The following is a 20325-nucleotide window of genomic DNA, read 5'->3' on the forward strand; positions in this document are numbered from 1 at the left end:
ATAACAGCAAATTCAGCCAACAGGGCTTTACATTGTAACTGATATTATAACAGGGGGGGGAGGGAAGGGATGGGGCAGGGCAGTAAGTTGGAACTAAGAGGGTAAGCTGGGAAAAGGGGGGGGAAAGGGGGTTTATTTACAAAACGGCAGGAGTTATGTAAATAAAACTCCACATGAGCATATGAATGTTATGTAAATAAAACTCCACATGAGCATATGAATCATATGCTCATGTGGAAATCCCTAGGTAAGGGCTACCTTTCAAAAAAAGGAGATAAAAGCAAAACTGAGAAGATGACAAGCCTATTTTTACTGGAAAACTTGTTTTCATGTTTTATGGGTCTGTCTTTTTTTTGGAAGACAGCACAAAAAATAATGAACATTGGGGAGATGTAGTTGGTTTCTCACTCAAAAAGACCATGGAGGACAGACTGACCAAACTTAGCGTTTAATTGGGAGTTGGTGTCTAAACAGCAATGGGATGTAAATATGTGGATTAAACTCCACATTGCAAACTTACAAATCTCCTCCATAGAGGCAAGTCTTAAATGGACCAGCAATGCTGCCATGGCTCTAACATTATAAGCCAGGGGTAGCCAAGCCTGGTTTTCAGGACATCCACAATGAATGTGTATGAAATAGATTTGCATACAATGGAAGCAGTGCATGCAAAGCTATCACTTGCATATTCATTGTAGATATCCTGAAAACCTGCCTGTTTGTGGCTCGCAAGGACCAGAGTTGGCTACCCATTATAAGCCATGACATACTTTTCTAAAGTCAGACCTGCCAAGGAATAACAGAAGGAGATGCAATCTTCTTTCCAATTATAAAATGTCCAATTGGATACAGCAATTCCAGGTCTACTAGGTCAAAAGAAAATTGACCTTCTAAGGATAGAAGACAAGGGTTCTCTTGCAATCTAAACGTTGCAGGGTTTGGTCAGCTTTAAAATGTGTGGACTGTGAAAAAAAATGTTGTAAGACTGATTGGCTGGTTAAGGTGAAACCCCAACATATCATTGGCAGAAACTTGGAATGACTGCGTAGCACTTAGTATAAGGTGGATAAGTCACTAGTCCTTGGAGCTCATTAACACTGCAGGCTTAAATTACTGCCCAAAGTAGAAACTTCTACCTCAAGTATTTCAGCACACAAGAGGTCAGAGGCTCTAAAGACCTATCAGATGTGTCAATACCATCTTGTAAGCCCCATATAAATTTAACTAAAAGCTGTACAAAGCATAGGGCCAAATATCATAAAGTGACTGAATTGAACATCCTGTTATGCATTCTTGACATTTATTTTTCATACAATTATAACATTGCGTTCTAAACTCTGACTCATTAAAAAATGAATCGAATCAAGATACCTGTCACAGCAGCAGTCTCTGCAGGCAACGGCTGGAGGTTCAGACTGCTGGTCTCAGAATCAATGTGGAGTGTAGTTAAACTTGCTATTTCTTGCTCCTCACTGCTGGGCAGGCGTCCTGAGCCTGTATCAGTCTCAATAGAAGTCGGAAGTCCCGTGTCACTCCCAAAGTTGAAATCTACATAGTGAAGTAGTTATGTTTTTACATACTAAATCTGCAATACATGTAACCAAAATCATTAAAAAACAAAACAAAAACTGCCTTTAAAAACAGGTCATGTGTGTATTGATATGCAAACCTAGTAAAGAAAAGTATATCCTTGTGTCAAAACTTATAGCTATGTAATTTCATGGTATTTGCTTTTTTCTGATAAAGCAGAGTTGCTTACCTGTAACAGGACAGCAGGACATCAGTCCTAACACATGGGTAACATCATTTGGTGGAGTCCGGCAAGGAAAACGTATCTTAAAGTTTCAAGAGCTTTGACAGAGCCTCACTGAGCATGCCCACACATGCATTATAGCACACATCCATCCAGAGTTCCTTCGGTCTAATAATTTAGCTAAAGAATAAACTATAAAGTAGACTCTCAACTCCATGAGGAGGTGGGTGTGTCACATGAGGACTGACATCCTGCTGTCCTTGAAGAACACCTGTTACAGGTAAGCAACTCTGCTTTCTTCAAGGACAAGCAGGATGGCAGTCCTGTCTTATGAGTGAATCCCTAACTACAGGCGGCCAACAAGAGGGCAACAAAAATAGTGCCAATGGGCACAGCAACAATAATTTTGTTAACAGTAGACTTTTTTTTTTTTTTTAAATATGTATATACTCTAAAGGTGGGGGGAGTCAGCCTGGAACAAAAACAATGAACCTTAGACATGAACAGAGTTGGGTTCTACACCTTCAAGGCTAGCTTGCTGTGCACCCTGTACATGTAACAGAAGAGAGGGACCTTTTTGTTGTAAGGAGCCGTCAACAGATCCACCTCCAGAGTTACCCAGAGGCAGAAGATCTGATTTGCTACTCTTTGGTCCAGGGACCATTCGTGGGGGTCTTAAGGACCAACTCCTTCTGTCTTCTAACCTGTTCTCCGTGCCCTGAGCACCATCCCCTGAGAGATGACCCAAGCCTACAACTGGACCACCTCGTGACATAGAAGGTACAAGCCCGTACCTCCCCGATAGTTGATATAAAGCAATGCCACTTGAGTGTCCGTCTGGACCCGGCAACTTTGTTGGACAGTAGATATCTGAAAGCCATGTTGCATACCAAATCATCAAAATCTCCAGAAAGTTTATCTGGTACTGATGTTCCTGGGTGGATCAAGAGCTCTGGATGCAAGGCCCATCTACATGAGCTCCCCAACCCGGGTTGGATGCATCTATTGTTAGAATGATTTGAATCAGAGGAATTTGGAAGACAACACCCCAAACTGGAGTGGAATCATCTCTCTACCAGGACAGAGTACCAGAGTGGTGGAGTGACCTGGATGCTGTCCCAAAAATCCTGAGTGGCTTGTAGCCACTGCGACCTCAAAGTTCATTGGGCTCTTCTCCTGTACAGACATGTCATAGGAGTAATTTGAATGGTTGTGCCCATGTGACCCAAAAACCTCAACATATGCCAAGTTCATGTCTGCTGACTTTCTTGGATCTCTTCCGCTATGGCAGAAGAGACAGCCCATTGCTGTGGGAGGAAGGCTCTGGCCCGAGTTGTGTCTAGCAAAGTTCCAATAAACTCCAATTGAAGTGAAGGGCTGAGGTGAAACTTGGGGTAGTTTATGACCAACCTTAGTAACTCCAGCACCCAGATGGTCATGAGCAATGGATTCATTGGCTCCAGATAGAGATGTGCTCTTGACCAGTCAATTGTCCAGATAGGGAAACACGTGCACCACCACCACAGCTAAACATTTTGTGCGGGCAGATGCGAGTCCAAATGGCAGAGTACAGTACTGGAGGTGCCATTTCCCCTCAATGAATCTGAGATACTTCCTGGCACTGAGGAATATCTCAATGTGAAATTAGGCGTCCTTTAGATCGAGAGAACATAGCCAGTCCCCTATTTGTAGAAAGGGGATCAAGGTGCCAGGGAAATCATCTTGAACTTTTCTCTTTTGATGAACTTGTTCAAGGCACTTAGGTCTAGGATGGGATGGAGCTCCCCTGTTTCCTTTGGAATCAAGTAGTACTTGGGAATAGAATCCCCGCCCTCTCTGCTCTGGTGGAATGGGTTCAACCGCTCTGGCCATTAAGAGGTAGAAGAGCTCTGTAAGCAGCCCTTCCTGATGCGCTGTGTGGCCTCAAAATGGGCTCATAGGGTGATTTGGTAGTAGGTAAACCCAATAGATTTAAATTTGTATCCTTTCTGGACAATGAGAACCCACTTGTCCAAGTTACTGGGCCACTGATTCTCGTAGAACTTCAGCATGCCCCAGACCAGCAGATCCTCCAGCACAGGTACTGGGATCTTGGCTATGCTCTCTGTAGTCCAGTCAAAACCCTATCCCAAGTGTTGGCTAGGATGCCATCTGAAGCTCAGGCGTCCTCTCTTGCCTGGAACGGTTGTGAAGGGTCTGCTGAGCATGAAACCAAGGGAGACAGAAGATAGTGCCTCCTTGGGCAGATGAAGGGCTTCCTCTGCTGCAATCTGATACCTCCTAGAAGAGGGGAGCTACTGGAGCATCACATAGTAATCATGTATCTATGTAATCCTTAATACAATCTCCGAAGAGATTCTGTCCAGTCATGGCATGTCAATGAGTTGTTCTTGTGCACTCCGGACCACTGGTCACCAGTGACTGGAGAGAGTCTTGCTACTTCTGATTAAGCTGCTTGGCCATCTCCTGCAGAATGTTCCACATATAATGGCTCATGAAGAGCTGGTAGGCCGCTATGCAGGCAATGAGCAAGGTGTCCTGAAAACCATCCTCCCAAGAGTATCCATGGCTCAAGGATCCCTCACCAGGGGCATAGAACAGTGGGTCCTAAAGCACCTGGCCTTCTTGAGGGTGGATTCAACCACCACAGACAAACATAGAAACATAGAAATGACAGCAGAAAAGGACCAACTGGTCCATCCAGTCTGCCCAGTAAGCCTGTGTCGTGTAGGTTACCCCATGCTTATATGTTTCCCACACCATAAAAGTCAGGGCCCTCGTTGGTTGCTGTTTGAATCCAGTTCCCCGTTACCCCTCCCCGTGCTTATCAGTTTCCCACACTAGCCCTCATTGATTGGTGTTGACCCCAATTACCTGTTATGCCTTGCTGTTGAAGCAGAAAGCAATATTTGAGTTGCATCACAGTAACAGTCTTGTTGTTTAAGGGCTGTAACCGCTGCATCAGCATGTTACCCCCATACTTGTTTCCCCAGACTGTAAAAGTCAGGCCCTCGATTGATGAACGAATCCAATTCCCCTTTTCCCCCTGCTATTGAAGCAGAGAGCAATGATGGAGTAATGCATCAACAGTTTTAAGGTTTACTGGTTAAGGGTAATAACTACTGCACCATCAAGTTAATGCATGCACTCTTTCCTTCATTTCCATCCTTTAGCCTTTAGAGTTTCACAGTATTTATCCCATGCCCTTTTAATTCCTTCATTGTTTTGGTTTTCACCACCTCTTCTGGAAGGGCATTCCAGGCATCCAACACCCTTTCTGTGAAAACATATTTTCTATGTTGGTTTCGAGGCATCCTCCTTGGAGTTTCATTTCGTGACCCCTAATTCTACAGATTTCATTCCAATGGAAAAGGTTTGACGATTGCACATCATTAAAACCTTTTAGATATCTGAAGGTCTGTATCATATTACCCCTGCGCCTCCTGTCTTCCAGGGTATACATATTCATATCCTTCAGTCTCTCCTCATAGGTTTTCTGATACTGAACCCATACCATTTTGGTAGCCCTTCTCTGGACTGCCTCCATCCTGTTTCTAACCCTTTTGAGATAAGGGCTCCAGAACTGAACACAATACTCCAGGTGAGGCTTCATCAAGGACCTGTATAAGGGCATAACCATCTCCATTTTCTTACTGGCTATTCCTCTTTCTATGCAGCCCAGCATTCTTCTGGCTTTAGCTATCGCCTTGTCACATTGCATCACCATTTTCAGATCACCAGAAACTATCACCCCAAGATCCCGCTCTTGGTCCGTGTATACCAGCCTCTCTCCCCCCCCCCCCCCCCCCCCCCCCCCCCCCCCCCCCCCCTTTCCCATCTCATACCACTTTTTTGGATTACTGCGTCTCAGATGCATGACTCTGCACTTTCTGGCACTGAATCCCAGCTGCCAAATCTTTGACCACTCTTCAAGCTTTCATAAATCACTTTTCATTCTCTCTACTCCTTCTGGCGTGTCTACTCTGTTGCAGATCATTGTATCACTCGCAAATAGACAAACTTTACTTTCTATCGCTTCCATAATGTCGCTCACAAAGATATTGAACAGAACCAGTCCCAATACCAATCTCTGTGGCACTCTACTTAACATGGCTCTCTCTTCAGATTAGGTTCCATTTACCATTACATGCTGTCTCCTATCAGTCAATCAGTTTGTAATCCACTCCACCACCTTGGCGCTCACTCCAAAGCTTCTCATTTTGTTCACAAGCTCCTATGAGGAACGGATCAAAAGCTTTGCTGAAATCCAAATAGATAACATTGAGCACTCTTCCTCAAACCAATTCTCTGGTCACCCAATTTAAAAAATCAATCAGATTTGTCTGACAGGACCTTCCCTCAGGTGAATCCATGCTGCCTCAGGTCCAGCAACTTACCAGATTGTAGATAGTTCAGTATCCTTTCTTTCAGCAGTGTCTCCATTAATTTTCTGTACATTTGCAGCAACCTCAAAACAGAAGTGGTGCTTCTTATGCTTCCTGCATAAGAGGCATCACTGAAACCTTGATGACATGGTGCCTTGAAACAAAAGGGAAGCAAAATCAAACTTGATAGCGGAAGAAGGAGATGGCTGGCAGGCATTGCAACACCACCACCTGCGAAAGGAAACTTACAGAAATGCTTGAAAAACCTACCTAGAGAGACTATACGGGAAGACTGCAGGACCCTGCGTCAAATGGCAAAGAGAGAAAAAACAACAGGAAACTGCAAAATATCAAAAAATGCAAAACACTGCACTGAAATGGACTCCAATTGTGACCACTGAGCTCCGGAGAAAAGACAGACTGAAAAGGACTCTGCATGGATATGGGGCATGATGCATACAATAAACAAGCTCAGTAAGGCTCAAAGTTCTAAAAAAAATTTGACATAGGTTTTTCTGAGCCAGGTTCCATCAGATGATGTCACCTATGTGTGAGGATTGCCATCCTGCTTGTCCTTGGAGAATTTTCTTTGACTATTAGATTTTATTTTAAAAAAAATTAAAAATACTAAATTTTCTTAGGGAAAAATACTTCTCTGTAGTATTTTTAGGTCTAGCTTTCACTCCATCCATCCATCCTCCTGTGCTGTACATTGATGGAGTAGCCGAATGGTTAGAGAAGTGGGCTACGAACCAGGGAGACCAAGGTTCAAATCCCACTGCCACGCCTTGTCACCTTTGTTGCCTCAGGTACAAGCTTGTATTGTAGGCCTTCTAGGGATAGGGAAATACCTACAGTACCTGAATGTAATTAGCTTTGAAGTGCCAAAAAACTGAATACAAAAATCAGATAAAGAAATATGATATACCATACATACTCAATGTTCACCATTTGTGCACTATTGTCCATACAGTAAAGAAAAATGGCAGATCTAGTGTTTCAGCAGAAATGAGGAGATCTGCAATATACATTAGAGCAGTATATATACATTTTTTGTTTTTAAAGAAATAGTGTGAAACAGAAAATACTTTCTCATTGGAGATTGGATGAGAAAGCAAGTGTGGGCATTTATTTTACATACAAACATAGAATGGAAAAGCACAACTCTAATACACAAAAGTAAGCTTTAAGTTTATCCCCAATATAAATATTTTAAATAAAAATTTAAATAAACATGATCCATAGCATAGCCTAACAGCACTAAACACCCCAGACATGCAACTAAACAAGCAATGCCTTACACCTGCTACAAAAACTAAAATTTACAAAAAACATGAACAAAAACTTACTATAAAGCAAAGGGCAACAAAAGAACCAAAGAACAGAATTTGTACAAATAAGAGAAAATTACTTGTATGCATCTCCTTTTCCAATATTCTACAAAATGTTGTCAAACAATCACTAGCTGGGGCTTATTTAAAAGTTCTTGTGAGAGTAATACAGGAAACTCCCTCCTGTCACTTTAAGGAACTGGCCAGAGCTATCTAGCCCAGTCCTCCTTAGGAACAGCCCCGCAAGTGATTCTGGGTGAAGGGTCCCTTCACCATGCTATAAGGAGCCAGGGCCCAGAAGAGTTAAACAGGCCCCGGGGAGTAGGCAGGAACCCAGTTTATGCAAAGACCTGCCTTATTTAATATTTGAGTGCTACTAATTCTGCATGGTGAGCTAAATATGTTTTCTGTTTTGTTTTCTCACTGTAAATACATTTGCAACTAAAGAAACAGCCAAGTCCGTTTCTTATTCTTCTTGACTGTTTCCTAGGTCACGACAGACTACATTACCACATATGGTGTATGAAGTGGGATCTTCTTGCCTATGCGGAAAGCACAGGCAGAAAGCCCACAGCCGCAGAAGGAAAAAAAAACAACCTTGCAGAATCTTTTCTTCCTAGGGCCTCACAGTTTCACTTGCCAGGCCAAGGGGACTAGCTCCGCCTGTGCAGTCAGGGTTCAAGCAGTAAGGGCCAGACAGGACAGCAAGTTTTTGTTTTGTTTTGGATTTCCCTCTCCTTCCCCCACAGAGATATACTATTTGGAGGCCACTTGGAAAGCAGGGAAGATGAGGAAAGTAATACAGGTCCTTGCTACAGAGCAGCAACAATTGCAGAACACCCTACTAACCCAAACTGATCAACAGCAGGCACTACAAAAACAGGTTATACAGCAAAACACAGTGTTAACTCATAAGAATATAAGATATACCATACTGTGTCAGACCAAGGATCCATCAAGCCCAATATCCTGTGTCCAAAAGTAACCAAGTCAAAAATACCTGGCAAGTACCCAAATATTAAATGAATAGATCCCAAGCTACTAATCCTTATTGATTAATAGCAGTTTATGGACTTCTGCTCTAGGAATTTATCTAAACTTTTTTAAACTCAGCTACACTATCTACCATAACTACATCCTCTGGTAATGAATCCCAGAGCAGAATTATGCATTGAGTGAAAAAGAATTCTCTCCAATTTGTTTTAAATGAGCTACTTGCTAACTTCATGGAGTACTCCCTAGTGCTTGTATTACCTATTCAAGTCCTTTCATTATTTAATAGACTTCAATCATATCCCCCTTTGCCATTTCTTCTCCAAGCTGAATACCCCTAACCTCTTTAGCCTTTCCTCATAGGGGAGCTGTTCCACCCCTTTATCATTTTGGTAGCACTTCTCTGTACTTTCTCCAGAGAAAGAACATAGATGTGGCAACCAGAACTGTGCACAGTAATCAAGGTGCGGTCTCACCATGGAGCGACACAGAGGCATTATGACATTCACCGTTTTATTTGCCATTCCATTCCTAATAACTCCTAACATTGTTTGCTTTTTTAGTGGTGCTATCCACTATGACGCCTAGATCTCTTTCCTGGGTGGTAACTCCTAATGTGGAACCTAACATCGTGTAATCACAGCAAGGGTTATTTTTCCCTATATGCATCACCTTGCACTTGTCCACATTAAATTTCATCTGCCATTTGGACGCCCAATCTTCCAGTCTCATAAGGTCTTCCTGCAATTTATCACAATTGGCTTCAGATTTAACTACAATGCATAATTTTGTGTCATCTGCAAATATAAGCACCTCACTTGTTGTGCCCCTTTCCAGATCACTTATAAAAATATTAGAAAGCACTGGTCCTAGTACAGATCCCTGAGGCACTCCACTGTGAAAACAGACCATTTATTCCTACTGTTTCCAGTCTTTTAACCAATTTGCAATCCATAAAAGGATATCGCCTCCTATCCCATTACTTTTTAGTTTTCTTAGAATCCTCTCATGAGGGACTTTATCGAACACCTTCTGAAAATCCAAAAAGACCACATATATCAGTTCACTTTTGCCCACATGTTTATTTACCCCTTCATAAAAATGTAGGAGACTTGTAAGGTAAAACTTCCATTGGGTAAATCCATGCTGTCTGTATCCCATTAACCATGTCTATTTAAATGTTATGTGATTTTATTCTTTATAACAGTTTCCATGATTTTTCCCAGCACTGAATTCAGGCTCACCTGTCTATAGCTTCCCGCATCTCCCCTGGAGCCCTTTTTAAATATTAAGGTTACATTGGTCACCCTCCAATTTTCAGATATAATGGATGATTTTAATGATAGGTTACACATTTTTATTAATAGGTCTGAAATTTCATTTTTTAGTTCTTTCAGAACCTTGGAGTATATACCATCTGGTCCAGGTGATTTACTACTCTTCAGTTTATCAATCTGGTCTACATCTTCCAGGTCCACCATAATTTGGTTCAGTTCATCTAAATCATCACCCTTGAAAACAGACTCTGGAACAGGTATTTCGCCAACATCCTATTCAGTAAACATTGAGGCAAAGAATTTGTTTAGCCTTTCTGCATTGGCTTTATCTTTCCTAAGTGCCCCTTTAACCCCTCGATCATCTAACGGTCCAACTGACTCCCTCGCAGGCTTTCTGCATAAGAACATGCCACACTGGATCAGACCAAGGGTCCATCAAGCCCAGCATCCTGTTTCCAACAGTGGCCAATCCAGGCCATAAGAACCTGGCAAGTACCCAAAAACTAAGTCTATTCCATGTTACTGTTGCTAGTAATAGCAGTGGCTATTTTCTAAGTCAGCTTAATTAATAGCAGGTAATGGACTTCTCCTCCAAGAACTTATCCAATCCTTTTTTAAACACAGCTATACTAACTTAACTAACCACATCCTCTGGCAACAAATTCCAGAGTTTAATTGTGCGTTGAGTGAAAAAGAGCATTCTCCGATTAGTTTTAAATGTGCCACATGCTAACTTCATGGGAGTGCCCCCTAGTCTTTCTATTATCTAAAAGAGTAAATAACGATTCACATCTACCCGTTCTAGACCTCTCATGATTTTAAACACCTCTATCATATCCCCCCTCAGCCATCTCTTCTCCAAGCTGAAAAGTTCTAACCTCTTTAGTCTTTCCTCATAGAAGAGCTGTTCCATTCCCCTTATTTTGGTCACCCTTCTCTGTACCTTCTCCATCGCAATTATATCTTTTTTGAGATGCGGCGACCAGAACTGTACACAGTATTCAAGGTGTGGTCTCACCATGGAGCGATACAGAGGCATTATGACATTTTCCGTTTTATTCACCATTCCCTTTCTAATAATTCCCAACATTCTGTTTGCTTTTTTGACTGCCACAGCACACTGAACCGACAATTTCAATGTGTTATCCACTATGACGCCTAGATCACTTTCTTGGGTGGTAGCACCTAACATGGAACCTAACATTGTGTAACTATAGCATGGGCTATTTTTCCCTATATGCATCACCTTGCACTTATCCACATTAAATTTAATCTGCCATTTCGATGCCCAATTTTCCAGTCTCACAAGGTCTTCCTGCAATTTATCACAATCTGCTTGTGATTTAACTACTCTGAACAATTTTGTATCATCTGCAAATTTGATTATCTCACTCGTCTTATTTCTTTCCAGATCATTTATAAATATATTGAACAGTAAGGGTCCCAATACAGATTCCTGAGGCACTCCACTGCCCACACCCTTCCACTGAGAAAATTGTCCATTTAATCCTACTCTCTGTTTCCTATCTTTTAGCCAGTTTATAATCCACGAAAGGACATCTCCACCTATCCCATGACATTTTACTTTTCCTAGAAGCCTCTCATGAGGAACTTTGTCAAACTTTGGATATATTTTAAAAAGTTTTTATTTTGAGTTTTTGCCTCCACTACAAACTTCTTTTCAAATTCTCTCTTAGCCTGTCTTATCAATGCCTTACATTTAACTTGCCAATGCTTTATCCTATTTTCCTCTGATAGATACTTCTTCCAATTTTTGAATGAAGAACTTTTGGCTCAAATTGCCTCTTTCACCTCACATTTGAACTGTGCTGGCAATCCTTCCTTCCTTCCACCTTTCAAGCAGGGACATTTTCAAAAGCTGGCATGCGTATAAAATGAGACGCGTGTTGCCAGGCCGTGCACATGCCGCATGCATTTTCAAAGCAGGCCGCACAAGCGTGTATCTCCTGGTACGCACAGAAAACTGGCTCCAGCCAAAGGTGGTGGGCTGGAGGAAGGGGCCGGCTGGGACAGTGCATTTAGGTACTATCCCACTGAAGTGCACGCCAGCAGCCAGCCGGTAAGCAGAAGCTACTACTGCTCCAAAGAACAAGTAAGTAGCAAGAAAATTAAAATAATACAGTCCCATTCAATAAAGTCCGCGGGAGAGCTGGCGCTCCGAGGCGAGCGTCCGCTCTCCCGAAGCGTTCCCAGGCACCTCTCCTGGGTGTGCGATTCTTTATTTAAATTAGGGCCTGTGCTAATAGGGAGGCAATAGGGACACTGTATTGCGAGTGACTAATAGGCTCATCAATATGCATTTGCATGTGATGAGCGCTATTAGTTTGGGGGGTGGGGAGGGGGTTAGCCTGCATTTTCCATGCGCTATTACCTCTTACAGTATAAGCGGTAATAATAGCGTGTCAAAAATGCGTGGCCAAATGGGGGATGATAGTTAGGGAGGTTTTAGAGGTCGGGGCAGAGAGGGGAAGAGGGAGGCATGGTAGGTGAGGGGAGTTAAGGAAGTTCCTTCCCAGTCCTCTCCTTTATTGGAGCGGACTGGGAGTGAATGGGGAAGGCCCTATTGCGTTGCCACACATATGTTACAAAATTCCCCCTCCCCCCTCTGACCTTGTGTGTCTCGATATAAAATCGGCGATGCGTGCATGTTATAAAATCAGCGAGTTCACTTGCACGTGCCAGGAACCGTGCACACATGGGTACCCACGCGCCACTTTTAAAATATACCCCTTAATGCATGGAATACATCTGGACTGCACTTCTAAGATGGTATTTTTAAGCAATGTCCATGCCTGTTGTACATGCTTTACTTCTGTAGCTGCAACTTTCAGTTTTTTATTGTTTTTGTTTTTTTAAAACTGTTTTCCTCATTTTGTCAAAGTTTCCCTTTTGAAAGTTTAGTGCTAGAGCTATGGATTTACCTACTGTCCTCCCTTCCTGTCATTAATTCAAATTTGTTCATATTATGATCACTATTGCCAAGTGGTCCCACCACCTTACCTCTCTCACCAGGTTCTGGTCTCCACTCAGAATTAGATCTATAATTGCTCCCTCTCTCATCTGTTCCTGAACCAATTGCTCCATTAAACTGTCATTTATTCCATCCAGGAACTTTCTCTCTAGCATGTCCTCCTGTTATGTTTACCCAGTCAATATTGGAGTAATTGAAATCTGAGTTTGAGTGATGTGTGCCCTGATGTGATTGGTTCTGGTTCCTCTGGATTGACTCCGAATTCTCGCGATGGAATGTGATTTGGTGCCAAATCCCCGCTTTAAATGGTTGACACTGATGAGGGCGTTCGCGCTCCGTGACAGCTTTGAATGGTATGTACCTGAAGCATGTTTTGAGTTATGTAGCCTCTTTTGTTAGATGTTCCACCATATTGTACTCTCTTTTCAGAACTTATTGAATACCCTGGGTCCCTCCCGATGCAGCCACCGCGAAACACGGGACCGTGTCGGGGGACAGTTATAAGTGTTTGCTTTTGATATGTGGAGTTGCCACTTTTCATCATTTATACTTAATAAACATAAAAAAATTGAAGTGTGGTGGGACTGAAGATTTGTTCCTGCACCTTGGTCCTTTGAGTAATTGAAATCTCCCATTATTACTGCACTACCAATTTGGTTAGCTTCCCTAATTTGTCTTAGCATTTCACTGACTTTCATCATTTTGGTGGTATACCATATCACTATACTGTTCCCCAACACACAAGGGATTTCTACCCATAAAGATTGGATTGTGCATTTAGTCTCTTGCAGGATCTTTATTTTGTAGGACTCTGCGCCATCCAGACAAAGCGCCACCCGCTACCAAGTTGCTACTCTCTATCACTGCGCTATAATTTGTACCCTGGTATAGTACTATTCCATTGGTTATCCTCCTTCCCCCATGTCTCTAAGATGCTAATTAAGTCTATGTCATCATTTATTGCTATCACTAACTCTCCCATCTTACTTCTTACACTTCTGGCATTGGCATACAAACATTTCAAAATGTGTTTTTTGTTTGTATTAACATTCTGCTTTTCAGTTGTCAGGGATAATTTGTAATCTTTTAGCTCAGGTGATTATTTGTAGGCACATGGACTACTTTTCTTATTATTCCAACCTCTCTGTTGGGATACCCTAACCCTAATGCTTCATTAGTATCCTTCGAAGATACCTCCCTCTGAACTCAGCGCTGCTGAGTGACTGTCTGCTTTCCCCTTTGTTCTAGTTTAAAAGCTGCTCTATCTCCTTTTTAAAGGTTAGCCCCAGCAGCCTGGTTCCACCCTGGTTAAGGTGGAGCCCATCCCTTCGGAAAAGACTCCCCCTTCCCCAAAAATTCATTCTCTCTTCCTTGCACTATCGTCTCATCCACGCATTGAGCTCCCGAGCTCTGCCTGCCTCTGGGGACCTGTGCGTGGAACAGGAAGCATTTCAGAGAATGCTAGCCTGGGGGTTTTGGTTTTCAGTTTTCTACCCAATAGCCTAAATTTGGCTTCCAGAACCTATCCTCTCACATTTTCCTATGTCATTGGTGCCCACATGTACCATGTCAGCCAGCTCCTCCCCAGCACAGTCTAAAATCCTATCTAAGTGACTTGTGAGGTCCTCCACCTTCACATTAGGTAGCACAGGCCATACAGATCACCTTGACCACCCCACTTTCCTTGTCGCCAGTAATAATTAATATGGCCCTGGGAGAATACCCTGATTGTTTCCTCAGTAAGTCTGAGCAGACTGCTTGTTTGGCAGGATGGCCAGAAGATAGATGGACTACCTATCTGGGGACCCACCTTACAGGAAGCAGTCAAGCTGCCTTCCAAACTGCCAACCCAGAGGGAAAGGCTATAGGTGCCGAAATCAAAACAGCAATCATAAAGAGGATGGGACTTTCCCCAGAAGCCTACAGATAGTGGTTTCAGCAAGGAGTTCATCAGCCAGATGAAAACCTGTGAAACCTTTTCTACCAACTCACGGATGTGGTTTGGAAGTGACTGCATCCAGATAGTGGCAACTGTCCTACTGGAAGTTTTTTCACGATTTGGGCTGCCCAAGGAGAGCCTGATGGACCCCATTCGTGTCCAAGATAATGAAACAATTCTGCAACTTGCTTAAGGTAAAAGCTCTGTGCACCTCAGTGTATCGCCTGCAGACCGATGGCCTCGTTGAGCACTTCAACCAGACACTCAAACACATGTGGAGGAAATTTGTGGATGAAGATGGCAAGAATTGGGACTCTTTACTGCCCTACGTGCTGCTCGCAATCCATGAAGTGCCCTAGAGCTCAACAAGTTTTTTCCTTTTTGAAATACTGTATGGGAGGAGGCCGAGAGGAATCTTGGACATAGCTCGGGAAACTTGAAAACATGAAGGGAACCCTGGGCAGAACCTCATGACTATGTTCTCAGAGTACAGGACTGCCTAAAAAAAGCTGGGGAGGCAGCCTACCTATGGGTAGAGAAGGCTCAGGCTACCAAGCCTGAACTTGCAGTCACCCATGGTCCAAACAATATTCCAGCCAGGGAACCACATCCTTGCCCTCTTCCCCTTATTAAAAAGCAAGCTGTTAGCCCACTGGAAAAGACCCGATGAAGTTTGGGATAAAACAGGGCCCTTGGATTAAAACATAGCCCAGCCAGATAAATTAAAGTCAGATCTACCACATAAACCTTTTTAAGAAGGGAGTTCCACAGGTGTGTGGAGTGGTACAAGGAGAGTTTAATCCAGATATCAGACCTGAAATGAACCAAACCCGGATTCCTTTCGGAAAGCAGTTGTTCACTGCACAGACAGCTGACTTCAAGCAGCTAGTGAAGCAAAATAAGGAGACCTTCTCAAACCCACCTGGTGCAGTATGACATTATTTCTCCTGGAGTTTTTTGCTTGGCAACAACTCTTATCGGATTCCCAAGACCAAGCGCTGCGTCATTGAGATTGAAGTAAAGGAGCTGCTTCGGTTTTGAATTATAAAGGAGTCTAACAGTGATTAGTCCTTACCCATAGTGTTGGTGCCTAAGCCAGATGGAAGCATAAGATTTGCATTGACTTTAAAAAGGTCAACAAAGTCTCAAAGCTTGATGCATAACTGATGCCTTGAGTGGATGAGCTGACCGAGTGTCTGGGATCAGTCCAGTTCATATTGACCATGGACCTTTCAAAAGGGTATTGGAAGCATAGTTTCTTCTAAACTGAGCATGTGAGCGATTGCTTATACATTTCGGAACATTGCTTACAGGTTTTACAGGGTCACACAAATTTTTTAAATATGTTATATACAGAAATGCATCACTAATACTGGCACTCAAAATTGTTGCTCACACAAAAAAATGTGGACACACCTAGTCACTCCTTGGAGGGAATTGATTGGTTAGATGCCTCACGCCAGCAAAGAAGATTGCATTCTCGACACCAGGGTGACTTTTCCAGTTCATGTCCTCCTTTTGGACTCCATGGCGTCCCCACAATATTTCAGCGCTTGGTCACCTGCCTGCTCCACCTACATCAAGGGTACAGCTGCCTACTTGAATGATATCGTGGTATACAGCCCAGATTGGAAGACACATCTAAGCCAACTCCGGGCAGTGCTAACTAGTTTGAAGAAAGCAGGACAGATGGCCAATCTTAAGAAATGCTTGCTAGGAGGACAAGAAGTCCAGTATCTTAGCTACACCCTAGAAAAGGGCAAGATCCATCTGCAAATCTGGAATATAAAGGGGATCACCCTAGTGCTAGTCTTGCAAAAAGTGATAGCGTTTCTAGGCCTCATTGGGTATTACAGAAGATGTATCCCCCAATTACTTGGAGAAGGCAGAGCCTCTCACAAGGATGTTGTTGTAGAAAGCATCAGAGAAACTCCAGTGGTCAGTTGAAGCAGAGAAGGCTCTGAAAGAGGCGTTATGCTCTGAACCAGTTCTGATAAGTCCAGACTTCCTTCACTGTGCAGACAGATGCCTTAGAAATAGGCTTGGGAGCAATCTTAGTCCAAGAGAAGGATGCCAAGAACATCCTGTGGTATACATTAGCTAGAAGCTAATTCCATAGGAAAGGCATTACTCAACAGTGAAGGAGGTGGCCTTGACAGTCAAGTGTGCCTTAGAGGCCTTGTGGTATTACCTGCTGGGACAGAGGTTCACACTCATAATGGACCACCAACCACTCCTATGGATAAACAGAAATAAGGAGGCCAATGCAAGGATGATGAGGTGGTTCCTGGCCCTATAGCCCTTCATCTATAAAACACAACATAAGGCATGAAAGGAAATCATCAATGCGGATTTCCTGTCCAGAAATGTGTCCCTGGTACAGGCAGGCACACATCCAAATAAGGATGAGCTGAAGGGGAGGGCATGAGGGCCTATACAGAAAACTCCCTGCAACCGCTTTAAGGGACCTGCTACAGCTATCCAGCCTAGTGCTCCTTAAGGATCAGCCCCCAGAAGGGATTCTGGGTAAATGGAGGCTTTCTTCCATACCATAAGGAGCCAGGGCCCAGAAGGGTTAGATTTTATTTATTTAGACATTTTATATACAGTCTTTCCATGTGTAGATCACAATGGTTTGCAAAGTGACATTCATAATTATAACTAGGTCCTGGGGAGCAGGGAGGAACCCAGTTTATGCAAAGACCTGAGTGCTACCAATTCTACAAGGTGAGCTACATTTGTCTTGTTTTCTCACTGTAAATAAATTTGCATCTAAGGAAACAAAGTCTGCCTCCTTATTCCACTTGGCTGTTTCCTAAGCATTGACTGGCCACATTACCACAGTTCTTAACATAAAGAACTTTTTTTTTTTTTTTTTTTAAGCCAACAGTGTTGAGGTTGTATTGTGCTACTTTTTAAATATGTATTTAGGTTAGGAGCAGAAGGTAAGGATACTTACTTTCAAATTTGCGTCCGTCATACTGAAAAGCGTTGAAGGAGTCAGAATGACTGTCTGAACTGATGAGATCACTGCTTCCAGCACTTGCAGGCGATGTCCACTCAGATGGCACGCCTGGGTCATCTACAGGGCGCAATGGATTTTGCTTATTTAATATATCAGGGAGGTCCTTAGGAACTTCCAGATTGCCAGGGCTGCTTCCTCTTCTTGTTATATTCTAGTAATTACACAGAATTATGAGACAATTTACTAAACAAAACTGGTCAGCGATGTTCAACTTTATGGGCAAACAAAGTAAAAAGAATTATTATACAGAGTATTGCCTATAAACATGATTTAAATACTATTTATAATATCATTGCTTCAAAAATATGCATGCAGTCACTGGTTGGATAGCCATGCACACTTGATGGCAATTTACAATTGGGTAAATCCATGAAGATAAGACATTCCCAAATTCCAAGCAGGTGTAAAACATATCCAAAGCCATGAAAGAGCTCTGAAGCATGCAGTGCATAGTTTGGCATTGATTGGCATTATCTGAATGTTTATGAAGATAATAAAGGCACAAGAACATTACTGTTACTTCCAAACCACAGCTGGATAAACAGGCATTGTGAGCCAACATAACAGGATTTCCCCCGACTTCAATTGTTACTCTGTAAGCACTATACTAGTCCTAGTAAAGAAAATGTGATACCCTTTAAAGGACAGACATGCAGATTTGAATATGCATGCTTTATAGCTGCCAAGATCCATAATGCAATACAAGTGATATCAGAAGGAAATTAAATGAATGGAATCAGGCCACAAGAAATTTAATTGAATTAATTTCAATGGAACTGGAAATGTATGCATATGACTGAGGCAAGTGACATGGGCAAGAATAAAACTCTTGCTACATGAGAGACATTTGATATTGATATTGCAGTACACCAGGTAAGTCTTCTTCAAACAGCAAAAACTTGCTAGGCCAAAAAATGCTAAAATACCCAAAGAAAACAAAACTAAAAGCATTTGCAGAGAGAAAATGGTAACCAAATGGTGAGCTGCACTAACAGGTGCTCTGAGTAACAGCACTTGTACTATTTTTTTTTTTTTAACTGCTTTTGGCATCTCTTCTTCAGTTCTTCATCTGATGCCAAAACACATAGGCAGACCAACAATCTCCTTGACAGCTGTTGTGGGGACACTGAATTCCATGGAAACTTTTGTGTGGAACAGGGTTGGCAGTGTATTGATGGGAGCCTGGGGATGGGTTTGCTCAATTTGATAGATTCCATTGTTTTCTTACCTGCCAAAGCACTGTGCCGGCAGACCTCCTTTCAGGATATGTCAGCAAGTGATGGGCTGTTTGAGACCAGCTTGCTTTCTGGGGCTGCAATACTGTTACATTCTCCTACATTGCAGGTGTTGTCTGGAGATCTGAGGAGAGCTAAGCTCTTTTCCCTTAAGTAGCAAGCACTAGAAATGTTTAATTCTTTTTTCTTTTTTTTTTTTTTTAAAGATCCCCAAGGTGGCCTGTGATTCAGTGAAAGTGACTTTGAAACTTCTGTGGTTGATGGATCTATCTTTCAAAGATAATTGCAAAACAGGGAAGTTAGAATATCTCAGTAGAGAGGTTGTGTTTGTGTTCAAGGGTGGAGTAGCCCAGATGGACATAGCCAAAGAGCATGCAATCATGAAAGACTCTAAACTGCCTATACCATTTGCTAACAAGTAGGTTGTGAATATATAGAGAAGTTAAAGTATAAATAAAAAAATATTTCAAAACATGTGTATGTGAATGCCAGAAGTCTGACAAGTAAGACTGGTGAGTCAGAATGCATGGTTTTATATGAGGATATAGAAATTATAGGCATTTCAGAAACATGGTGGAACAAGGATAACTAATGGGACACCGATAGCAGCGTACAATATCATCGATGTGATAGGGCAGATCCAACTGATGGAGAGGTGGCACTATATGTAAAAGATAACAGAATAAAGCAGGATAAAAATCCTACAACAAATTCCATGTACGTCAGGTAAGAGTATAGTAGTTAATTGTATAATATTGGCTATCTGGCCAAAATAAACAAATTGTGAAATGCTAGCTGAAATTAAAAAAGCAAATTTGAAAACACAATAATAATGGGAGATTTCAATTACCATGATCTTGACTGGGGTCAATGTCTCATCTGAACATGCTAGAGAGGTCACGTTTCAAGATATTATAAATGACTGCTTCATGGAGCAGCTGGTCCTCAACCAATGAGCTGGGCAGTTGCTTTAGATCTAGTCTTCAGTGGAATGCACAACCTGGTACAAGGATTTACTGTGGTGGGGCCTCTAAGCAATAGCAACCATAATGCAATCAAATTTGATATCATCACTGGAGGAAGGGCATTGTATAAAACTACTACTAAAGTAGCATTTAACTATGCTAGAATGATGAAATTAGAAAAAACTAAGGCATAGTGCAAGGGTTAAAGTTTGCATGAGACATGGACATTGTTTAAAAATACCATCTTGGAAACCTAGATACAATGTATCCCTTGCATTAAAAAAGGTTGAAGGAAGACCACATGACTACCAGTGTGTTTAATGGTGAGGTAAAGGAGGGAGTTGAAGCTAAAAAGTATTGTTCAAAAAATGGAAACCAGACCCAAATGAAGAAAACAGGCAAGAGCAAAAGCACTGACAATTTAGATGTA

At 42.3% G+C, this 20325-nt stretch overlaps 1 protein-coding gene across 6 annotated transcripts in view; it reads right to left on the minus strand.

Annotated features, from left to right (window-relative positions):
- RALGAPA1 (Ral GTPase activating protein catalytic alpha subunit 1) overlaps positions 1-20325 on the minus strand; it is a 647855-nt gene that overhangs the window by 443113 nt on the left and 184417 nt on the right. For all 6 annotated transcript variants that reach the window (XM_029598964.1, XM_029598967.1, XM_029598968.1 and 3 more), the window contains 2 exons: positions 17630-17846; positions 1372-1548 (listed from right to left, as the gene is read on the minus strand). In XM_029598964.1, coding sequence (XP_029454824.1) covers positions 1372-1548; positions 17630-17846 — 394 coding nt within the window. The remainder of the gene's footprint in view (positions 1-1371; positions 1549-17629; positions 17847-20325) is intronic.

Source organism: Rhinatrema bivittatum, chromosome 4 (genome assembly GCF_901001135.1).
Source record: "Rhinatrema bivittatum chromosome 4, aRhiBiv1.1, whole genome shotgun sequence".
Lineage (NCBI taxonomy): Eukaryota > Metazoa > Chordata > Amphibia > Gymnophiona > Rhinatrematidae > Rhinatrema > Rhinatrema bivittatum.